Source organism: Drosophila ananassae, chromosome 3R (genome assembly GCF_017639315.1).
Source record: "Drosophila ananassae strain 14024-0371.13 chromosome 3R, ASM1763931v2, whole genome shotgun sequence".
Classification (NCBI taxonomy): Eukaryota; Metazoa; Arthropoda; class Insecta; order Diptera; family Drosophilidae; genus Drosophila; species Drosophila ananassae.
Genome location: NC_057930.1, coordinates 23,638,005 through 23,661,988, shown reverse-complemented (window position 1 = coordinate 23,661,988; position 23,984 = coordinate 23,638,005). Strand labels below are relative to the sequence as shown.

General features: G+C 40.1%; 4 protein-coding genes and 3 long non-coding RNA genes across 8 annotated transcripts; 6 read left to right on the top strand and 1 right to left on the bottom strand.

Annotated features, from left to right (window-relative positions):
• Positions 1-1,902: 1,902 nt before the first annotated feature.
• LOC6497532 lies at positions 1,903-4,374 on the bottom strand. Its single transcript, XM_001961856.4, has 4 exons — positions 3,810-4,374; positions 3,296-3,750; positions 2,949-3,236; positions 1,903-2,890 (listed from the first exon to the last, which is right to left on the bottom strand). The coding sequence occupies exons 1-4, from the start codon at positions 3,920-3,922 to the stop codon at positions 2,751-2,753; spliced, it is 996 nt and encodes a 331-aa protein (XP_001961892.1). The 5' UTR covers positions 3,923-4,374; the 3' UTR covers positions 1,903-2,750.
• A 179-nt stretch (positions 4,375-4,553) lies between these two features.
• Positions 4,554-4,953, top strand: LOC116654936. The gene is made up of 2 exons (XR_004310096.2): positions 4,554-4,675; positions 4,732-4,953. It is a non-coding gene; the product is annotated as an uncharacterized LOC116654936 (long non-coding RNA).
• A 755-nt stretch (positions 4,954-5,708) lies between these two features.
• LOC6498014 lies at positions 5,709-7,198 on the top strand. The gene is made up of 4 exons (XM_001961857.3): positions 5,709-6,103; positions 6,172-6,626; positions 6,693-6,980; positions 7,042-7,198. Exons 1-4 carry the CDS (start codon positions 5,991-5,993, stop codon positions 7,182-7,184), a joined length of 999 nt encoding a protein of 332 aa, XP_001961893.1. The 5' UTR covers positions 5,709-5,990; the 3' UTR covers positions 7,185-7,198.
• Positions 7,199-7,295: 97 nt separating this feature from the next.
• LOC6498015 lies at positions 7,296-8,768 on the top strand. Of its 2 annotated transcripts, XM_001961858.4 has the most exons (4): positions 7,297-7,574; positions 7,642-8,096; positions 8,152-8,439; positions 8,489-8,768. In XM_001961858.4, exons 1-4 carry the CDS (start codon positions 7,462-7,464, stop codon positions 8,638-8,640), a joined length of 1,008 nt encoding a protein of 335 aa, XP_001961894.1. In that variant the 5' UTR covers positions 7,297-7,461; the 3' UTR covers positions 8,641-8,768. The 2 variants fall into 2 exon arrangements, with proteins under 2 accessions (XP_014761930.1, XP_001961894.1); XM_014906444.3 differs by lacking the exon at positions 8,489-8,768 and having other exon boundaries at positions 7,296-7,574; positions 8,148-8,369.
• A 2,329-nt stretch (positions 8,769-11,097) lies between these two features.
• Positions 11,098-11,561, top strand: LOC26514094. The gene is made up of 2 exons (XR_001408597.3): positions 11,098-11,258; positions 11,315-11,561. It is a non-coding gene; the product is annotated as an uncharacterized LOC26514094 (long non-coding RNA).
• A 425-nt stretch (positions 11,562-11,986) lies between these two features.
• LOC116654929 lies at positions 11,987-12,803 on the top strand. The gene is made up of 2 exons (XR_004310084.2): positions 11,987-12,527; positions 12,584-12,803. It is a non-coding gene; the product is annotated as an uncharacterized LOC116654929 (long non-coding RNA).
• Positions 12,804-20,482: 7,679 nt separating this feature from the next.
• Positions 20,483-23,323, top strand: LOC123257406. The gene is made up of 2 exons (XM_044716307.1): positions 20,483-21,368; positions 21,428-23,323. The coding sequence occupies exons 1-2, from the start codon at positions 21,244-21,246 to the stop codon at positions 23,046-23,048; spliced, it is 1,746 nt and encodes a 581-aa protein (XP_044572242.1). The 5' UTR covers positions 20,483-21,243; the 3' UTR covers positions 23,049-23,323.
• The last annotated feature ends 661 nt before the right edge of the window (positions 23,324-23,984 follow it).

Here is a 23,984-nt window from a genome sequence, read left to right as displayed (position 1 = left end):
ATGAATAAATTATCAACTAAGCGAGGTAGGAAAAGTCCTTCGGCGTCATCTCTTTCGGGTAGTTGACTTTTCGGTGTGAGTGTGCTCTAATTGCAGCTCCTTGTCGTCGGGCCATTAGAACCCGGCCTAATGGCCCTCATTGCAAGGTAGGGCGGGAAGTGGGCTTTCCTGGTTGCTGGATGGCAACTTAAAGTTGGTTGGAAGCCACAGCAACATTAGCGCATAAAAAAGGCATTTGTAAGACATGAAAGGCACTCAGTCAAAGAACCAGGGACGGCAGGTGGTTTCCTGCTCCACCCACTGGCCCGGCAATACAAAAAAGGAGCAGGAAGCTAAATTTGGATTAAAATATACCCTAGAGGCGAGTGAATGATGGGGCATACAAAGCATAGTCTCAGTAGGTTTAATGTCTTTGCTAGGAGTCTGATGTCCTTTTTTCATCATACCTGGCATCCCTCTAGCAAGGGGTATCAAAAGCTAAGAAAAAATGAAAAAGAGAAGACAAATCAATGCAGGTGTCACAAATGTCAGACGACAGCTTTGGGATCCGTCCCTTGCCGGGAGGATATTAATGTCGCCAAGTGAATTGATGATGCCGATTGTTGTTGTCCCAGGACATAAGCCGATTTGCCATCTTATCACAGGGCCCGATGTCGCTCGGCGGGAATACAACTCCGATTTCAATCTGGGAGGCGAGCTTTCATAATGGGCTTCCCCTGCGCTCCTGCGCCGATTGACAGGCATAATAAATCATGTGTTATAGTATTAATCAAGCTGCTCCTGTGCCAGCCTTTGAGACTGCCTTTGTTGTTGCGGTAATCGCTTGACATTTATTGCAGTTACGGCTCAAATATCTTCCAGTTTAAGGCGAAACTTTAAGTACTGAGAGGAGGAGGAGGAGGAGTGAGCGCTCCAGAAAGTGTCCTTTAATTGCGCCTATTTTGTCTGCTGGCTGTGTGTCCTTGCAGCCGCTTTCGCAGGCATTGTTTCTCTAATTGCCATTTGTCGCCAGTGTCCCATGCAAGTGGACTTACCCCCATCCGCCCAGCGCCCAGCGCCTCTGTCTGGCCGTCACATTAAGAACTTGTAAAGTTAAATTAAGTGTTTCGTCTACTAAGCAAGAAAAAAGCAATGGCAGCAAAAGCGCCCAAGATGCCGAACAACTTTCGAAAGGATAATTGGAGGTGGAAGATGTGGAAAAGTAGCTGAATGTTGCGCTACACGAAGATCTTAATGGCCTTCCGAAAGACTGCAGATTTCTATAGTTTATTACCCATTATTTAACAAAGTATCTACTTATAAGATAACACAATCCATGGCATCAGTAGTGAGCTATATTACACATTAAACATTTTTAGACTTTCGAGCCAAATTTAGTGGCACTGTCTCACCTACACGGCTTGGCCGGCAATATTATTTAATTCGCAGACAGTTAATTGTAATGCAATTAAGGGATTAGCTGAGAATGCCATTAGGCTTTATTGTTGCCATGGCTTCACAACTAAAATGAGTCAGTTGGAGGTACATTTAGCAGAGTACACCTCCGGCTTTTAGCATCAATCCTGTCTCCAACAAGAAGACATCTAAAATCGAAATAAAAATGCATTTTTCAATTATTTAAATGACAGGCAACAAATCTTAAGTGTTTGGACGATTTGCCTAAGAGGAGGCAACTTAATGTGATTGCTGTATTCTTCGATGCGACTGGAGGACCACAAAATCGAATTCGCAGTGTCCCTGGGGGAAGAAGGTTAGGACCGGGCAGGGCATGACAACTTGTGGGCTGTCCGTACGGTCCATTTAAATAAACCAAATGTTGACTTTGGCCCCAAACTACTTTGATATCTTTCGACTACAGCTTGTTTTTTTTTTGGTTGGCTCTTCTCTTTTTTGTTCAAAAAATAAATTTCCTCGCATTTTATTTTGCTTTCCATTTGATTTGATTTTTAGCCTAGGTCTACGACTATAACTGCGACTGCCAGGGACTTCCTTTTCCAGCTGATATCAGCAAAAATCGCAAATCAAATAAACCAAATTGAATAAGAGACAAGTGCCACGCCTCCTTCCCAATCCGGAGCTACTTCAACGGATGCGACGGATGTGGGGGAGCAGGGTGCAGGATACAGGACACAGGACGGAGGGCGTGGCTGGGCCTGAGCCTCAATAGTACAAAATTAGTTGGTAGTTCCAGTCGGCCAAACGTTGTTGTAAATGCGAGGACAGAAATCAAAATGTTCGCATAAAAGAATTATCTGTGCTTAAGTTAGATTATCCCTGGGCCATAGAATCCGATTGGCAATTGAATGGAAAGATGTCGCAGATTCGATTTGCCAACTTTATTTTCCCGCCCCTTGATTTGGAGTTCGAGTGCCACTTGAAAAGTTTCTCAGTCGTCCGTCCAGGCTCCCCAGTATCCATCTATCTCCAAATGCATTTTCTTTTTATCGAATTTCATTTGATTTTCTTTGGGCTTAGACAACAACAACACAAAGGGGGCTCTAACAACTATGTGCTGGCCATATGTTGGGGGCGTTTTTCGGTTTTAGGGTTAGACAATTGTTATGGTAGCTATAAAAAAGAAGGTAGGCTGAAATCGAGAACCGAGATTGGAGGATGAAACCCATTAAAGTTGCTTTTGGGGAGGAAGCTACGAAGCGGAGAGCTAATTCAATAAATCAAGGAATGTGTCCTTGTTAGTCTTGAAAAATTTTTTATAATGCTCTATTAAGTGTATTAAACAAATATTCCAATTAGCACATGTGTCCTGTGCCCGTTTTATCAGACTTGGCAGACTCCAACTCCTGGAGCACCGAAGATAGAAGAGTAATCTCCCCGAAAGCAAAATTCATGATGCGATCAATCTCATGGCTATGAAAACTCTGGGTAATATCTACGGATTAAAAATATTGTTCAAATTTGTCTTCTAACTGATAATTTTCAAGGCATACCTCGACGTTTGCAAAGCAAACGATACAAAATCTGTATGCCGTCAAACATGCGCTCCTTGTCGAGATTGTACGAGATGGTGGCGTCCTTGCAGGCGCTCAGGATCTTCTCCCACTTGAGGCAAGTGGCGCGTGAGTGTACATAGGAGCGCTCCAGGCGGGCCAGATCGTTTTTGAGGCCCAGAACCGTTAGAGCAGCCTCACTGGTCAATTGCACCATACGCTGGCGCATCTCCTCGATTTCCTTGAGCTTTTGAGCTCCCAATTCATTGATTTCCACCTGGGCTAGCACTACAAAAAAAATGCATTTCTGAGGGTAGCTATTTAAGTGAACTAACTGAGTATCTTACTCAATGCATCGCATCTATCGATGCAGTCTTTTGTGGATATAAATATGTCGGAGACCTTCACCACATCATTCAAGACTCTCTCATAAGGCTGGAACTTGGCTGTGGTGGCCTTGAGGTCGTTCCGGAAGGATTTCAGGGACGAAATAGAGGTCTTGAATTCGTCGATCTCTTTGATGACTTCCTCGTGGAGGACTGACTCCTCGCGAATGCACTTGTCCGAGCTGCGTTTTTTGTCCGCGCAATCCTTGATGAATCCGTTCACCTCGACGAAGCGTTTTCGCAGCTTTTCCTGCATTTTGTACATCTTCCGGATGCGCTGGACATTCAACGCGGACTGCCGCTTGGCATCGGTTAAAAGCTGGACCTGGACCTTTTTCATGGCATCGTACTCCCGCAGATTGGCGATATAGAGCATCTCAATGGACTCGCCGGCGGAGTCCCAGTTCGGTGGCTTACTGTGCCATCGGATTATTTCGTCAGAAGAGACTCGCGACAAGGAAGGACATTGACTTACACGAAATACTGATCCTGCTGCTTCGAAACTTTATAGTCCTCGATGGCCTGCTCGGGACTGAGGTCCAAGTCCCCGATAACATCGGTTTTAATCGTCGGCTTACGGCGCGGCATCTTCACTGATTTGAAAATTGGTTATTTGTAAAACAAGTATGTATTTATTGGTAAAATCAATTTATTCAGAAATATTTTGGTGTCAATTATTATGATAGTATATTATGATGAGAGTATCAGCTTAGACTGTAAAATCTAAGGCTCTTTATCGAGCCTTTAAAAATCAAAAATCTGTTTTTGAATAATCTTTCAATGAAAGTTGCCGTTTTTAAATATAACAAGTTTTAAATATCGAACAAGTTTTACCAATACTCTAACAAATGTTAAAAGAGCATTTTTAATGGACAAATACAAAAAAAAAATCACAAAATGAAAAATGAATGTTACACAATATGATGATATAAGTTAAACTATCTTTTTTTTTAATGATGAATAATTTAACAAATTTTCATCAATCTAGGCCAAAATCGTAATAATGAAAAAAATATGGCGATGTTTGCTACCCAATTGCTGGGATATGAGTTCTCTGACTGTAAAAAAGTCGAATGCTTTAGCGCTTTGAAGTATATTAGTCACACATTATGAAACTTTATTAAATGCATGGTATACCAAATTAGTTCCACAATATCAAATATATCAAATAATATTCGAAAATTAAATATAAAAACATAAAAACAAACAAACAACTTGATACAGTCAGTTTTAGCTTAGCTTTCAAACAATTGATCATGGACGGAAAACGAACTATTTTTTTTATTTTCTTAACGTTTGCCTTCTTCCTAACATGCGCATATTCCTTAGAATTTCAATACTGTAAGTTAAGCTATGAAGCGTCTACGAAGACTTAATCAGAAATATATCGAATTTAGGCCGACATCCGAAAGAACCATCTAAACCAACTGGAGGTTCCTGCCACCCAAAGACAGAATGCGCTGATCCAACAAAACTTCCAGGTTTGGCATTTGTGTCCCCTGACTGTAAAGAGGGGGAACTTTGTTGCATATTCGTCTTAATATAATGGTAAAATGGCAATACGATAATTCTAAATTTGTTTCATCAAAAGGTGACTTTGAAATAAATATAAATACGAATTTTGACTTGTTACATTCAGTTGTAGCTTAGCTTTCAACTTGATAGTTTAAGCAATTGATCTTGAAAGTGAAACCAAAAATTTTATGCATTTTAATCATGTTTGCCCTGGGGCTATCGGGTGGGGCAAAATTGTGGTGTTAGTTAAGCTATTCAGATTTCCAGACTTGATTAAGACTGTCTTGAAATTTACGTCAAAATCCCAATATCCCATCTCTTTCTGGCGATGGCTGCTACCGAAAGTCAAGATGTCGCAGTCCAAGAGAGCATCCAAAACTTCCATTTAAGTCCCTTTTAGGTTGAGGTCTATAAAATGACTTTATTCACTTATTTCGACTCGGCTCTTTGTTTTTGCTCCCGGCTCTTTGAGAACTTTATCATTTCATCTTGACTCCTTTTCATGCAGCCCAAAGGACATTATTTTATCGATTAATGGAGTAGCTAAAATATTTCTAAATAAATTACATTTTCTCATTAGTAAATTTTAAGTTAAACGTTATTTGGATATTCTTATAATCGATGATTCGAATTAGACTAGTTCAATAGTATTGTGACGGAATCAGATCACCAAGTGATCGCGAAATAAATTTTATATCACCCATCTTTAAAAAGTTCAAAGTGAATGGGAATCAGGATGAAATATAACATTTAAATTCATAATTTAAAGCTGATAAATGACAACGGCGTTTAACTGTAAGAGCATATAAGCTTCGGATGTGCCAGAAATTTTGTTTGTTTTGTTTTTAACCATTTTATACTCACAACGAGGGAAGGACATTCTTCCCAACTTGACAACCATTGGCAAGGGGATTAACAATCGTCTTGGCAACCAATGTTATTTTTTATACCCCAAATAAAAATCATGTTTCAGGTATCGCTTTATTAATTTTATAAGAAATCCTTAATACATTGAAGCAAGAAAGCACACGGACACAAAAACCCCTTCCTCCCAACGTAGTTACCAAACAAGAACCGAAAATGCCAACCACTAACCATTTTTTTCAAGGCGAAACTTTTATTCAACCGCAAGGGCTCCAAGATGCCGCGTGTCAAGCCCACCAAGAAGGTCGATGTCCTGGGGAATTTGGATCTCCGGCCTGAGGAAGCAGTGGGTGACTTCCTTTGCTCCAAGCAGCAGGATAAGTTTTTTGTGTAAGTAATATTTGGAAGGTAAATTTTGGATTCTGAGTGTTGTATTTGTTTGTATCTTTTCATCGCAGGATACCTCCCAACTCTGATTCCGCCGGGGAGTCAATCGAGTTGATTTATGTCAACAATGTTCGAGAACACGAAAGTATGCTCAAGTTGCAGGCCGAGATGCTGGCCAACGCGAAGCAGCAGACCAAACTTAACTCCTCTCGGGTGCGGAATATGTACAAGGTCCAGGAGCAATTAAGGAGCCGCTTCATCGAAGTCAATTCCTTTATGAAGGACTGCAGCGACAAGAAGCGGGTGGCGGAGAAAATTGCGGCGGAGGAGACCATCTACCACAAGGAGCTGGGCGAGGACATTGAGAGCTTTAAGAGCTCGATTGACGAGCTAAGGGCCTTCCGAGAGGCCCTCAAGGCCACCGTCGAGGAGTTCGAGCCTTACGAGAAGGTCCTTGACGACGTGGTGAAGGTCTCTGACATGTTCGTTTCCCCAAAGGATTGCATTGATCGCTGTGATACGTTACGTAAGAAAAATATCCCCATGTTATTTGTTCCTTAAAACTATCTAATCAATTTCGATTATTTGGCAGTGCTAGCTCAGAAAGAAATAAGCCAGTTGGAGCAGCAAAAACTGTCAGAAATCGAGGAGATGAGGAAGCGGATGGTGCAGATCACAAACGATGCAGCTCTGACTGTATTGGGTCTCAAAAACGATCTTTCAAAAATGGAACGATCGTATAACGAGTCCAGGATACAATGTCTCAAATGGGAAAAGATTCTGGCCACGAGCAAGTGTGCCATCTCCGATGGCTTTATGGACAAAAACCGCACCCTGGATGCTATAAATAACTTGTACCGAATGCTGTGTCGGCGACGAGGTGGGTTTTGAAATACTTAGCTTAGTCCCTTAATTATTTAATCAAAACCTGATTATTTAAGATATACCTGGAAAGCCGAATCGAAATGAGTTTGATATGCAGTTGGATGTCATAAAGAACGAGGTTGAGATTCTGAGCGGAGTTTTGAAGCAAGTCGAGGCTAATGAAAGCAAAACTAAACAAGTTGGAACTCAGAAAGCTTAGTTTAAGATAAATATTAAGAACTATCCTTTGTACTGCCTATAATCTTATAAAACATATTTGATAAATCAAAAGCCACAATGTGTTTCCTAGTAGGTCGTTTTAATTTGTTCAGTAAACAAGTAGTGTACACAAAATACACCTAATACACCCAACACAAAAATACTATACATACAAACTACGTAATATCCCCTTCCTTCTCGGAAAAAAAAAAAAAAAGATTAAACACTTACCATTGCATTAATTTTTAAGAGTTTTGAATTGAAAAGTGTAAATCAAGATGCCGCGACACAGACCCACAAAGAAAGTAGATGTCCTGGGAAACCTCGATCTGAGGCCGGAAGAGGCGGTGGGTGATTACCTCTGCTCCAAGCAGCAGGAGAAGTTCTTTGTGTAAGTAATAGTAGATATTCCGATCCATTAAAGTGTTAGACAAACAAACAAATTCTTTTTGAAACAGCATCCCTCCCAACTCGGACTCCGCCGGGGACTCTATCGAGTTGATATTCGTGAACAATGTCCGGGAACATGATGCCATGATCCAGTTGCAGGCCGAGATGCTGGCCAACGCCAAGAGGCAGACCAAGGTGAACTCGACGCGTGTGCGGAACATGTACAAGATGCAGGAGCGGTTGCGGAAGCGTTTCATCGAAGTGAACTCCTTCATCAAGGACTGCGTGGACAAGAAGCAGGCGGCCGAGAAGATCACCTCCGAGGAGAAGATCTACCACAGAGAGCTGGGCGAGGGCATTGAGAGTTTCACGAGATCGATCGGTGAGCTGAAGGCCTTTCGAGAAGCTCTCAAGGCCACCGTCCAGGAGTTCCAGCCCTACGAAAAGGTCCTCGACGAGGTGGTGAAAAGCTCCCTTATGTTTGAGAGCCAGCAGGACTGCATCGACCGTTGTGATGCCTTAAGTAAGCTCGATTCATTTTAAAGGAAATTTGAGTTAACATACATTTTGTAAGAAAGTGCTGGCCCAGGTGGAGATCAGTCAGTTGGGTCAACAGAAGCTCGGAGAAATCGAGGATATGCGTAAGCGGATGTTGAAGCTCACGAATGAAGCAGCTCTGACCGTTTTGGGTCTCAAAAACGACCTCTCCAGGCTCGAGAGGTCCTACAACGAGTTCAGGGTTCTGGGCCAGAAGTGGGAGAAGATTCTGGCCAGGGGCAAGTTGGCCATATCGGCCAACTACATGAACAAGTACCGCACCGTGGATGCCGTCAGTACCTTGTTCAGAATGCTCTGTCGCCGAGGAGGTGAGTCCCGAATCATGTCAAAGAATTCTTTTTAATTCCATTACCATAGACATGGCTGGAAAGTCGTTGCGCAATGAGTTTGAAACACAAATAGATATCATCAGAGAAGAGGTGGAGATTCTGAGCGGCGTCTTGAAGATAATGGAGGCAAACGACAGTGCTGCCAAGCTCGAAGAAGCTAGAGACAAGACCCTCTGCTAATAGCAAAATTTTAAGTATTTGGAAGCAAAGTTCAAATTGTAGAATTCATATTTTATTGAAACAGCCAATAATTTGTAGTAATTAAACTTCAAATTTAGGTCGATCTTAGCTTATGAGCAGAATCATAATTTAAAGTCTTATAACTATTTTTATCGCTGACCTGCATGTCAAGTCTGTAGCTTTTATTAATTGCTCTGAGCTCTGCACTCACTGGTTAATGCCACTTTCTAATTGCTTCTACCTCATAAATCTTCCGGCCAACTTGCTCTCAATGCCTTTGTCCGGGTCCGAGACCGGAGTCCGTACTCCGGGCCTTGGGTCCGGTTTTGTCGCGTCTTGCTCTGCAGTCGTCATAAGTCACCAAATTGTCGGACACTCAAGACAAATGTGATGCTGGCTTATTTAATTAGAAAGCTGCAGAGAGACAGAGCGGCGAAAAAGCAGTATTTAACGAGCTGGGTCTGTGCATCAATTGGACATTTGGCGCAAAGTGCGCCAACTTCGCTTGACGGCTTTTTAATTACGTTTCAGGCCAGAAAAGTGCTCCCCGGCCACCGCAACTTCTCTGCATGACAATTAGCGACTAAAAAAAACAATTCTCCACTGTCAATTGGAATTTTTCTTCTATTTTTCGATTGCAGAAACTTTTTTAATTACCCCGCAACGAGACACTGACTTAAAGCCAAAAAAAAAGCACAAATGCCAACATTTCGGCCGACGGCTCGGATTTTCAATTATTTATTGACAGAAGACCCGATTCGTCGCTTAACCTGTCCTTTCGCCACTTGACATATCACACCAAAAGTTGCGACAAAAAGTGTCCCTTACCTCCCCGTGGCATGCAACTTTAAATTTAGAATGCCATCGAATGCGTTTAAGTAATTAGCAGATAAAAAAGTGTTATTTTAATCACCCTCTGGCTCGACACCACTCTAATTATGCATAAATTACAAAATCATGTATTCAAATGTGGCAAATAAACTTATCAGAGGGGGGGGGGGGGGAGGAAGGCCGGCAAGCGAACGAAAATAAATTTTCATGAGATCCGGAAAATAGTTTTTGTCGCTTAACTCTTCTGGGACTCTGACATCTTTATGCCTCATGTCGGCTTATGGTCGTGTTTTGATTCCCCTCCTACGAAGACATTTCCGCTTTGGAAATTAGGAGGGGATCCCAAAAAATAGGTGTAAGAACTCCCCCGCCGATGGTGATGCATGGGAACATTTTAATTAATGCTGACAGCTGAAAATGTCGCGGCCACCTTTTGTTGTGTAAATTTCATTGACACGACCCGTTCGACTCTATAATTATGATTATCCGCTTCGTTTTCTATTTAATTTTTCTTGGCCATCGAGCAATACGTCACTAAGGTAATCCGCTTAGGTCTCGCATACCCCTCGGGATTTGCCGGACTAGACAACTAAAATAGCCAGACCCAAAGACAGACCCCGTAACCCAAACTCCAAAGCCGAACCCAATATCCCCATATCCCAGCCCGATGAATCAGATCAGACCGCTGCCAGACACTTGGCCAGACGGTTAAGCCTTAATCCCTAATAGTTGTTGGTTCTTAAACTTTTCTAGGGTTTCCGTCCGAGGCTTACGTGTCCACCCAGGTGTCAAGGTGAATGAATGAATCTCCAGGAGGGAGTTGCGACTCCACTTAGCTGGAAAACTAATTAATGCTTTCGCGACAGATTCGTGGAAAATGAATTAAGATTAGCATTAATTGTAGATTATTAAAAAGAGGGTTTAGGGAGAATTAATGGGGCTGATAAATCATAAAAAAGTGGTTAAAATCTGGGTTCATAAATAAAATGTTATCAGTGTTGTTGGCCATAATTTAGATATAGCTCGTATTAATGCAGTTTTAATTATGTTAATAAATATTTTAATAAATAATACCTTCTTCCATAACATTCTGAATTAAAATAAAAATATAAATATAAAAAATATAAAATATAAATGTTATGGTGTTGTTAAAACACATATTTTAAGGAAATAAAATATAGATATGTCCGGAAAAGGCAAAAATGTGTTATTAAAACACATTTTTGAATATTCTTACAATGAAAGTTGTCGTTTTTGAATATGAATATCGAACAAGTTTTTGCAATACTCTAAAAAATACTAAAAGTGCATTTTTAATGGACAAATAAAAAAAGAAAAAACTCAAATTGAAAAATGAATGTTTAGCTTATGTTACACAATATGATGATATAAGTTAAACTATCTTTATTTTATGATAAATAAATTAAAAAATATCCATCAATCTAGGCCAAAATCTTAATAATGAAAAAAATATGGCGATGTTTGCTACCAAATTCCTGGCATCTGAGTCCCCTGACTGTATGTCGAATTCTTTAGCGCTTTGAAGTTTATTAGTCACACATTATTGAATTTTATTAAATTCATGGTATACCAAATTAGTTCCACAATATCAAATATATCAAATAATATTCAAAAATTAAAATACAAAAACATATTTTGACTTGATACAGTCAGTTTTAGCTTAGCTTTCAAACAATTGATCATGGACGGGAAACGAATTATTTTTTGTATTTCCTTAACGTTTGCCTTATTTCTAACATGCGCATATTCCTTAGAAATTCAACACTGTAAGTTAAGCTATGAAGCGTCTACAAAAACTTAATCAGAAATATATCGAATTTAGGCCGAAATCCGAATAAACCAGAACCATATGAACTTTTTAGTGGTCACTGCACCCCAATAACCGAATGCCTCAATGCAACAAAATATCCAGATATGACATTTAAATCCTCTGACTGTACGGGGGAGGGGAACTATTGTTGCAGATTCTCCATAACTCTCCATAATTCATAACTTTAAATGGCAATACAATAATCCTAAATTTGTTCCATCAATAGGTGATTTGAAATAAATATAAATACGACTTGTTATTTGACTTTTGACTTGTTACATTCAGTTGTAGCTTAGCTTTCAAATTGATAGTTTCAAGCAATTGATCTTGAAAGTGGAACCAAAAATTTTATTCATTTTATTCATTTTTGCCCTGGGGCTGTCAGGTAGGGCAAAATTGTGGTGTTAGTTAAGCTATTCAAATTTCCAGACTGATTAAATTTTCTTGAAATTTTCGAGAAATCCCAGGGTGAATTAATGAAAGTCCAGGGGGAGTTGCGACTCCAATTAGCTGGAAAACTAATTATTGCATTCAATTGTGCGACAGATTCGTGAAAAATTAATTGAGATTAGCATTAATTGTAGATTATTGAAAAGAGGGTTTAGAGAGAATTTATGGGGCTGATAAATCATAGAAAAGTGGTTAGGAAAAGTCAAAAATGTTTTGGTTAAACACATTTATTGAATATTCTTTCAATGAAAGTTGTCGTTTTTGAATATAAATATCGAGAAAGTTTTGCCAATACTCTAAAAAATGTTAAAAGTGCATTTTTAATGGACAAATATCAAAGAAAAAACACAAATTGAAAAATGAATGTTAGACAATATGATTATATAGTTAAACTATCTTTATTTTATGATGAATATTTTAAAATATTTCCATTAATCTAGGCCAAAATCTTAATAATGAAAAAAATATGTTGATTTTTGCTACCCAATTGCTCAATCTGAGTCCCCTGACTGCATAAAAGTCGAATTCTTTGGCGCTTTGAAATTGATTAGTCACACATTATGAAACTTTATTATATGCATGGTATACCAAATTAGTTCCACAATATCAAATAATATTCAAAAATTAAAATATAAAAACATATTTTGACTTGATACAGTCAGTTTTAGCTTAGCTTTCAAACAATTGATCATGGACGGAAAACGAACTATTTTTTTTATTTTCTTAACGTTTGCCTTGTTCCTAACATGCGCATATTCCTCAGAATATCGAACCTGTAAGTAAAGCTATGAAGCTTCTATGAAGACTTAATCAGAAATATATCGAATTTAGGTCGAAATCCGAAAGAACCATCTAAACGAATTTTTGCTTTCTGCGAACCAAAGCCAAAATGCCAAGATCCAACAAAACATCCAGATATGACATTTGATTCCCCTGACTGTAAGGATGGGCAATATTGTTGCAAAGTCGTCGTAATGTAATGATGAAATGGCAATACAATAATTCCTAATTTGTTTCATCAAAAGGTGACTGAAATAAATATAAATACGAATTTTGACTTGTTACATTCAGTTTTAACTTAAAAGTTTTAAGCAACTGATCTGAAGGTAAAACCAAACTGTTTATTCATTTTATTGATGTTTGCCCTGTGGGGCAGGTGGAGCCAAATTGTGGTGTTAGTTAATTTATTCAGATTTCCAGACTTGATTAAAAATGTCTTGAAATTTTCGCCAAATCCCAAGGTGAATGAAAGTCCAGGGGGGAGTTGCGACTCCACTTAGCCTGAAAGCTAAATAATGCAATCAATTGTGAAATACAGATTCGTGGAAAATGAATTGAGATTAGCATTAATTGTGGATTATTTAAAAAGAGGGTTTAGGGAGAATTAATGGGGCTGATAAATCATAGGAAAGTGGTTAAAATCTGGGTTCATAAATAAAATTTTATCAGAGTTGTTGGCCATAACTTAGATATAGCTTGTATTAATGAAGTTTCAATTATGTTTTTAAATATTTTATTATATAATACCACCTTCCATAACATTCTGGATTAAAATAAAAATATTATGGTGTTGTTAAAACACATTTTTTATGGAAATGAAATATACATATGTCCGGAAAAGACAAAAAGCTAGACCCCATCCACTCTCCATCCAAAGCACTATAGGATAATGAATTATTCCATATAGGGACCTTCGAACAGAGCGCTTTCGTAAGGGCACACGCCCCGAAATGACACTGAAAACTATTGACCCTGGCCACGTCATCGTAGAGCTGTGTGCCCTTTGGCCTGTGGCCAAAGCTGAACAGAGCTCTCTCATCAGTCTGAGGTCCGAACAGGAGTAGCAACAATTTTCATTGTAATAACAATATATAACACACAAATTTGAATAACAAATTAACTCGCACACACTCGCACTTGGTCGATGAGTGACATTCGAGGGAAGTCTTTGGGTCCAGCCTGGCCGAATGTCGTGCGACTTGAAATTGCCATTCGACTTGGGCGCCCAAGCGACATACATACAATATAATTGAATGCCTCCAGGACACAGCACACACACACATGTGTGTGTGTGCGATATACACAATACAGGAGCAGGCAAAGCAATAGCCACAAAATATTTGCTCATGCCAGGACAAACCAGTCCTGACCAGACCCCAAGACCGGAGTTAGAGCCCGGCCCAAACAGCTTTCGACCAACAGCCAAATGTGACTTTGCAGCATCAACGTCAATGTTGCATAAATCAACACACCGACGATAACGCTGCCAATTTTGTGGCTCTATATATCCGTCGCGCCCCCGCTACTGCCACTACTGCCCCTGTGGCACCTCCGCCTCCGCCTCCTCCCCCGCCCCGCCCTCAAAGTTGATTGAATATTTCAAGCCATGCATCTTTAATAATGCGCCACGACGATGTCGATGTCGATGACGCTGCCTCAGGCCTGTTTGTGGCAGCACCGACCATGCAAATGCAAATGTGGAAAATGCAAAGTGCACAGTAGCCGTCGTCACTATGCAAAGGATGTAATTTGGGCGTATTTTCCTTCTTCCTACACTAAACTGACCGATGTCCATGCCCGGCAACCTGAAGACCCACCTCCAGACTAGCAACGCCCTCTAATCAAACTCGCCTTGACTTTTATTTTCTGCCTCCTCAAGAGGGTCAATTTGGATTAAAAAAATGTACAAAATTGGGAATAAAAATTACTTATTTTAACACAGATCTGTATTCAGATAGTTGGCTATTTTGTAAGTAAAATATTGCCACTTTTAAACCAAGTTCTTTTAACTTGGCAGGGTATCTGGATGTTTTTCTTTCGTGGCCACCGAAGAAAAACTTTAAATTTTGAATTGAGCCTTGGTCTTGGGCTAGGTTTCCTTTTCGGTTTCGGTCTCGGTCTGGCAACATCTAATTGAATCCGACCGCATCAAGATGAAGTTCGTCTTTGGCGACAGTTTTGTTTGGGGTTTTGTGACTCCAGACAACCCCGATCCCTGTGCCCTTTTGGGTCCATCCACTTTGTGTGTGTTTAGTTGACCGCAGTCAAAAATAGCTTTGAAAAACTTTGGCTGGAAAAGTCTCCAACCCATCTAGCTTTCAGCTCTCAGCTCTCAGTAGGATGAAACGCAGCAGGATGAGGGAGATATTCGGTTGCTGGCATCTTTGTCAAAGTCAAAAGTTTGTCATAGTTCAAGTTAATGTTCTGTGACTTTTCTCGCAGTTTTCTCCTCGCAGTCCAGGCAAATGAACCATGTTTCGGATGATGTATTGATGTATTGCCAACAAGGAAATAGGGGAAACTAAGGAAAACTTGTAACAAGTTTGTCAATTGCTGGCATAGATTGCATAATGCTGAGGGCCAAACTTTCACAGCTAATAAAATACTGGTACAATAGTTAATTCAAGAATTATTTATGTTTTTTTGCTTTGTTGAATTGCGTATACGCCACGTTGCAGTCTCGGCGAGACAGTATCCAATCAGCTTACTGCGGATGAGCTCAGACTAAGGGCATGCTCCTATCTCCGAGATCCAACAATGGATGAATTTAATTAAGCTTGTGCTTTATGCTGTTCGCTGCGCCGGACCTAGGTGAGCGAGCCACATGAATTATATTACACATACGCAGCGTGGTCCGGTGAGGCCGACCGCAGGAAATTAATTTGGTGTCTGTGCATTTTATTCACAAGAAACCCTGCACTGAGTGTGAGTTTTCCAGACACCGCACCCTAATCCCTTGCGAAGCAAAAAAGATACTAAGCTGTTGAAGTTGGCTTGCATGTTTTCGTGAGTTTATTATTTAGTTGGAATTGTTTGAGCAAAAATAAAGTTCAAAAATGGTTACATTTCACGAGAAATACTCCAGGCAATCAGATGTTAGGTCATTCCTCAAGTATTCCTGCAGACATAGATGCTCTCTGGACAGATTGGCCATTAGGCGTCAATTAGTCACACGACCTGGTCCCCCACAAACCTCTTGATTAGGCGAGTGGGCGTGGCAATCAAAATTACACCCCGTCAATATTATCGACACGTATTAGAAGCCGCCATGCTGACCACACACCAACCCGTCCAACCCCCCCACTGGAGTGACACTCGAGGAGCCGGACTATGATATCCTGCTGACACTTTAGATAGGCCGCAGAGCCACTGACTTTGACGAGGGGCTGGCCAGGGCAGGGCGGGGCAGCAAGGACTCTGGCCTGCGGGGCATTTGACAAAGGTGTGCGACTAACAGCGGAAGCTGTGCATAATTGGAAAATAGTTCGGACAGCCGTCGAGGCACGGCCGGTGGCCATTAAATAGCCAACCAATTCCAATGTGAGGATGGCTGGCCATCTCCAAATAATTGGCCCCAAAACTTGGCTCGACTTGGGGGCTGGAAATTGCGTAATCATATTGTGAGCAGAGCTCAAGGGGGCATTCATTAGAACTACTCGAAGGCAGCTCCACTTTAATACTTACTTTCCCATTAAGTTCCCAAAAAGTTCCATCCAGCCTCCTGGCACCCATCTGGCCCCCAAAAAGTTTCCTGTCGCTGGCTCATAAATTTCAAATTTTTAACCATGAACATAAGTTGTGCATGGAGTTTTCCCCCCAGTTTTTCGAACACAAAAGTATAACTCCGCAAATACACAAATCGCAAAACTCATTACGCTAATTAGATGGCGGGGGATGGCACGGGATATAGGCTAAAAATTTATGTGGATCGGACTAAGTGCCTCTGCGGCTGGTGGAGGATTTGAAATTTGCAATATTTCAAATTGATTTTTGCTTCCCCGCCAACGAGCGCTATCATTTAGGCCAATTTGTTGTGGTTATTGGTGCTTCGGGGGGCTGAGCAAGTAGTGTGATAAGGTGGACATGGGGAGGATATTATATTCGCGTTGCTTATCAACTGTCAGTTGCATTTCGCCCTTCTAGGTCAGTGAGCTTAAATGGGATTGCTAATTGAGTGGAAGGTGGCTCGGATGGGGTTCGAGCTGGGGCCAGCAGGAAGCAAACCCGTCCAATTACACAAACCCCCGCACATTGTAAACACTTCATAAATAATTTGTTGATAAATTTGTTGTTGCTCCTCGCTCTCGCTCCAGGCTAGTGGCTCCTGGCCGTGTCCATGTCCTGTCGGACATGTTGTGAAATAAGGCAATAAGTGCATTGACAATGGCCATGCAATTATGAATTTTACATCGATAAAAATTGCATTTAAATTCATTAATTTTTGCCACAATAATAGTTGTTGGCACTCATTATATATTGTTCATTATTGCGCTTGTCGCTTCCCCGTCACGCTGCAGTTGTTAAGTCCTTTAATTCATTTTCGAACAACTGACACTTACAGGCCATTTATTTTCGCAATTTAAGTGCCTGCTCGACTGGCCGAGATTGGGTTATTGAACCCTGATTGGATTGCACTGACACCGATTCGAAACCGCAAAGTTTTCACGTTAAATTAGGTCCTTCAGTGCACTTCGGCACTCATGCTTTCGAGTCCTTCTTCCTGCGTTGCATAACATTGAGCTTTTGCTAGCTTTTGCATACAATTTTGTGTGCCTTCTGAATGTGTGTGTGTGTGTTGAAGCGAGGAAACCACAGCCACGCCCTCTTTTCTCAGCCAGCGCCTTTGTGTGTATGTGTGAGTGGGAAGGGATGGGGCAGGATGGTCCCTTTTGTCTGAGGCAACCGCATTGAAATTAACTTTAGTGCCATTTAAAGTTATGCGCTTCATAAATTTGCAAAAACAGTTTCAATTAAAATGCGGCCATCATAAAAAGGAAATGCTGTCGGCTCATATTGTTCCTGCAAATGCAATACAGTTGTTGTAGTAGTGTCCTGTTGTTGTTCTAGTGGACCGTTGTAGAGATGAACAAAAGGCGCAGCATCCGACCACACGGCCAATAATGCAGCAGCAGCCCAGAGGCGTCAGGAGGTCACAGAAGTTATTTCTTAATAACTGTTCAGGTACCAATTAAATGGAAATTAGTAATTAGAATCTATTTTTGAGTGGTTCTCTGATAAAGGACCTCTGTTAGGAAGACCCTCCTCTTCCGAAGTAACCACGCCACTGGCCATCAATGTCTCCTCTGTGCAGTTCACAGTTGGATCGTTTGCATGGACTACGAAGCACATCCGGTTATCTGGCGTCCCAACCACGTTTACCACGTCAGCCCGGCATCGTCATCAACATAATTTGAATGCAATGCTTTTAATTGCAAACTTGCATTAATTATGATTGAACAATTTTAAAATGCAACTGCGCACACAAAAGACATTCTCTTCATTTTCCGCTTTTCCGCATTTTTTGTTTTTGCTTCCCGCGTTGTGGAGCTGTCGGGGCTGTGAGTTTGCGGGGCGGCTCTGAGCTCTGATATCGCGGAAAAATGAAGCGCTGTCGTCCTTTGTCTGTTTTATCTATTGCTCGGCAGGACATCAAAGCAGCTTGGGGCGACGCGAGAAAATTCTCATTTGCCCCACGCCATGCCGCTTATCGAGTCTGAAATTTTATAGGCTCACCTTGGCGGCATTCCCCGCGGCATTTGGGATCGATAAGGGACCAACTTCAATGGAAGTCAGTGGGTGACTAAGGTGGCACCATAAAATTTATCGAATTTTGGAAATTGGCGGTAAATTGCCTGGGCCACCGAGTGAAAGTTTTTCCTTCAAGAAATTATGAAAGTTTGCCGGTAACAAGGATGAGAATTTAATGCCAGAAATAATTTGAAGGTTTGCTTTCGCTTAATTTAGTAATTAATTTTCTGTTTAATTTAATTAACATTGTCCGTCATCGCCGACCAGTGGCAATAGCTCGTGGTCAGCTCCCTCCTCGACTCTACTCATGAATATTTGGTGTTAATTAAAGGCTTACATTTCATTTGGCTACCAATTCGATGTGGTTTCATCCGATAATATGATATCATGTATATGGATTTGCTTTTAAAATGCGTGTTTAATGGCGAGGTCCTATCTAAAGCACAAATTACGAAATGCTTTAAGCGCAAGTGACAATTATTAGCATTTACGAGAGGTAATGTGATACGCCATGCCAATCGAATTGCTTCGTTTGGGCCGAGATTCGAGTGGGAATTCGAAATTGAATTTACAGTTAATCAGACATGGCCACAAATGCGCTATAAGCAAATACAAACGCCAACGCCTGAAACCAAAAAAAAAAATGGAAAAAGTAAAATAAAATGGCTAACGATACGCATGTCCTGGAGGATGGATTGAAGCGTTGGCGTCCCATTACACACGTGTGTTTTTCCGATCAGGCTTTTGCCTCATCTGCCACGGCATTTTTTTTTCGCAACGGCATGCCTCTCCACCTTCCCCTCGGATCATAATTGTTGAATACAGCGTTGACGATGCCTCCCATAAAATAAATCAAGGATAATGCCGAACGGAATTAAAAATTAAACGAAGTGCACCATTTACGGTTGCTTCGCCTTTTTGTCGGGAGATGGTGGATTTTTTTGTGTTTGAGGACTGGCACTGGGAGGACTGACAGGATTCTCGATGGAAAGACAGACAGACCCTGATGATGGTCCACGTAGTCTACGGGCATCCATATTGCATATCGTGTGTGCATAGCCGATTTTTATAGACGCTTTTTATTGCGCATTTTCCATTGATGTTGAAATTTTCGCCCGTTTTTCTTCCAGCCACTCTCGTCCATCCACTACGCCCTTAGTCCTTCGTCCTGTTCGCTTCTCGCTGATTTTATTTGAATGAAAATTGGCGAATTGTATGATAGACGTTGTCTACGACGACTGGGCGTGGCAATGCGGGCGTGGCGTATGCGTAATATTTTACAACGAAGTGCCCAGAATGCGGGGATGTCTTCACCCCTCAGCTCAGTCGCAACTTTTTTGTGGCAGGAGTGGCAAGCGGGATGGCTGATTGGGGCTGTCGTGGGGCGAGGTGGAGGGGGAGTCGCTTGCTTGGCTGCACATCTGCTCGAGTAGCTGATTATATTTGGAGAGCAAACATTGTTAACTTTAAAAACTTTAAGTGGACCGGCGAGGAGGTTGTATTAAAAAATCGATGTTAAGTGGTGGAAAGCACTTCTGGAGTTTTTCTTAAGTCCCCCTCCGCCAAGCACACAATTTCCTTAAAAAAGATTCTTAGAAAAATAAAGCCTTAAAGCCTTGTTGGGAGACTGTAGATTAATCGCTTTAATTCAACCAAATATAATCCATTTATATCCCCCGTCAATATATTAAGTATATATATTTTTTAGACCTTTTTTGCATATCCCTGCCGCTCTGTGTTGGTGGCAACATGAAAAATTTGTCAATGTAAGCAAACAAATAACCAAAAGGACACACCAGCACATCCGCATGCCCAGGACTCTCCTATTGGCCAACATCATTTATGTCAAATGACCCTCATTACTTTGTCTTATTACGAAAATAAATTGAGTTTTAGCTGAAAACTCTGCTTTGGGTCTCTGGGAGTCCTTTTTGGTGGGAGTGGTCTCATGTGTAACCAAATCAAATAATCGGCGAGGGACTGGTGTCCCCAAAAGAATTTTAAACTGTGCGAAATTAAATATTAAATTCTTGTTTTCTTCTCCCGCACAAATTGAGAGAAATTGAAGTGAAAATTGAGTTTACCTGTAGCATAAAAGCTTTGTCCTCGTAATGCCCGCCCCTTGAGAATCCATCACGGGAGCTGTCAAAAGGCGGTAGCCCCAGTGCCAGCCCATCCCATCCCATCCGGCCCTCATGCACAGTGGTTGATTCCATAGGCCAAAAATAAAAAAACGAAAGTCCGAAATTTTTAATTTTTTGTCTTAAAATTATTTCTTAACAGATCAATAAAACAAACGGTATTTTCATTTTCGTTCTGTCTCTTTCCCTCGCTGTACGAATAGGGGGAGAAGAGAGACAATCAAAACACCTGATCATTGCAGTGAACGCAGCTTAAAAATTAGCTCCTTTGAAAAAATTTAATTAAAATAGTAAATCGTGGTCAATCATAATCAAATAAAATGAATTATGAAAGTAAAGGCATGTACTATAAAACGGAGTAATTTTTATGTCATTATGTGTCGTGTTATTGTTTTAAAGTTAGTGTTTCATTAGTGACCTGACGAGTGCCGAATTTTTGTGTATACATAGAATTAAGATAAAGAAAAAGTTGTGTTACCCGTCACTCCCTTTAATGAAACTTATTTATTAATAATAGTGAATGTTTTCTTAGTCTATGTTCTAAATTTGAGCTGCAACTTTTTGCAACCTTCTGACTTATTCCATTTTTTGTGTTCGAGCAAATTTTGTGTTTTGCTCTTTTCGTGCGTAGTTTGTGTTTTGTTGTGTTCGTCTTATTCGTTTGTGCTTTGAAATCTTATTTGCGCAATTGTGATTTTTTTATTTAATTAAGTTTGTTTTTATATACAGGCAATTCATATCAGTGCAAAATATCACGTTTAAATATTTTTGAGATGTGGTGCTCAGTAATAGGTTCATTTCCTGATAAAGCTAAAAAAGTATATGACGACCTACAACATAGATTTCAATCTGATGGTTACGAAATTATTGAAAATATTTCTAAGAAAGTACTTGATTACTTATTCAAAAAGTTTGCTGATATGTGGAATAAATCCTATAGAAATAAAGTAAAAGTTATTCAAGTAAATTCTGATTGGTTAGCAAAATTTGAATATATATGTTTAAGTCAATCCAGAAAATCATCTGATCGAGGACGTCCAAAATTAAGTCTAGCAGTGTGCTCAGAAAGAACGAAGAGGCGAAGAATAGCAGAAATATCAGAGGTCAATCAGTCCGCTGCGGATGACATACGTTCGGTTTGCAGGCAACCGAATCCTTCGATATTTCCAGCAAAGGAATGTGAAGTAGTAGCTCTTATAACTGAAGCTAATTTAACAAAACAGCAATATGAACACATCAAAAGCTTTGTTAACAGTAAAATAGAGGCAAACTTTTTTCCCTGTTACAATAATATTTTAAAGGAAAAACAGGAAAGCTATCCAGAACTAATAAGTGTTACAGAATCTGACATAGAAGTTTCGCTACAAAGCTTATTGGACCACACTGCGTCTCGCATTTTAAAGTTACAAAGCGATGTAACAGATAAACTTGATGAGTCTCATAATTACCTCACTTTAAAAGGGAAATGGGGCTTCGATGGCAGCTCTGGACACAGCGAATATAAGCAAAAATTTGAAAATAATAATTTGGAAGACAGTTGCTTATTTGTGACATCATATGTTCCTCTTCAACTATTTGTAAAATCTGATAATGATAAGGAACAGAAAATTATTTGGAAAAACCCACGACCATCGTCTACCCGTTATTGCCGCCCGATTCGCATTCAATTTCAAAAGGAATCAGTAAATTTAATTAAAAATGAAGAAGAGTATTTTAAAAACAAAATTCAACAACTAACTCCCACCGAATTTAAAACGGCTACCAACCGGAAATTCTGCGTTGATCATATCCTTCAACTCACAATGGTGGATGGCAAAGTGTGCAATGCCTTAAGTGAAACATCATCTTCAAAGTGCTACATATGCCAAGCTAGACCTACGGAAATGAACGACATTGACAAATGCCTACAAAAAAAAGTCAGAACAGATCGGTATGAATTTGGATTGTCTCCATTACATGCGTATATTCGTTTCTTTGAGTATTTTCTTCACGTATCATATAAACTTGAAATCCGTCAATGGCAAATAAGAGGGAAAGAAAATAAAGAACTGGTTCAGAGAAGGAAACAAAATATTCAGTCCGAATTTCGTGAAAAAATGGGTCTTATTGTCGACAAACCAAGAACAGGTGGCAGTGGAAATTCAAATGACGGCAACACTGCAAGAACATTTTTTAATAATCCTCATTTATCGGCTGAAATAACAGGCATTGAACAACATTTAATTGAAAAATGTGCAACAGTACTGCAAGCCTTGTCGTCTGGATATAAAATCAATGTGGAAAAATTTCGAAAACTAGCGTTAGATACTGCAAGGGAACTAACAACAAAGTATTCCTGGTATTATTTGCCTTCTTCAGTGCATAAAATACTTATTCATGCCCCAGATGTTATTAAATATGCATTGGTATCCATTGGAGAGCTCTCAGAAGAAGCTGCGGAGTCAAGGAACAAGGACGTTAAGAAGTATCGACTCAATCATACACGTAAAACCTCACGTATTGCCACTAATAGGGACCTTATAAATCGGTTGTTATTAACTTCAGATCCTTTCATAACCGGGCAACGAAAGTTACCCTCCAAATGTAAAACGATTCTTTCGAAAAGTGTTTTTGATTTGTTAGAATAATATTATTGTCCATTTTATTTTGTATATTGATAATAAAATGAAATTAAAACATATTTAATAAATAAGGAATTTTTGAGCCTGAAAGTATGCAATTGAATTAAAGCTTTAAAATGTTATTTTGTATTTTTTTATGGCCTTAACGAATGGTTTTTGCCTTTGTTTAATAATGTTCTTCATAATATTGAGTCTATAAAGCAGCACAAAAATTTTGAGCTCAATATTCCAACTGGAACTATTTTTGGCCGCCTTCGCCATACATAATCAACCACTGTGTCATGGCCGGCGCGAACTTTAATTGCTGTTGCCGCCGGCGCCTCTGCAAATGTGAGAAATGCCAAATCAAATATTGACAGAAAGTAAGCAAAAGCGCGCCAGCTCCTCCGTTTCAACAACATTGTAAATTCGATTAAGTGCCACGCCTCCAGGCGCAGTATTGTGGAGCCATTAGCCCATCCCCATGACGGGCCAAGTCGAGCGAAATTGAATTAAAAATTTTTCATAAAATGGACGTAGATTTGATTAATGGCTCTCGTTCCGGACTTGGGACATCAGCAACGTCAGAAATGTAATATTCCGAGTTCTATAAATTGGCAAAAAAGGCTTCAAAAATATATGAGGACCAACACTTTCCCAACTTATCATAAAATTAGGTCCTTACTCATATGAGGGGATAAGGTGTCCTAGTGATGGCTAAATAATTTACATGATAAATATGTGATGAGATAAAAAGTAAACAGAACTTTGTTTAGTTTAAAATTCACAAAATCTTTGGCTTAAAGTTCTTATTCGAGAAAGACTAGAACACCTACTACCCTTGTCCATCTCTAATCCTCAAATCCTGACCCCAAACAGGTCGCTTTTTTGAGGCTTTCCTGCTTGTTAATGAAGCCATTTCAGTGCAAACTTATAGAAACTCTAGAAGCTTCCTTACCCATG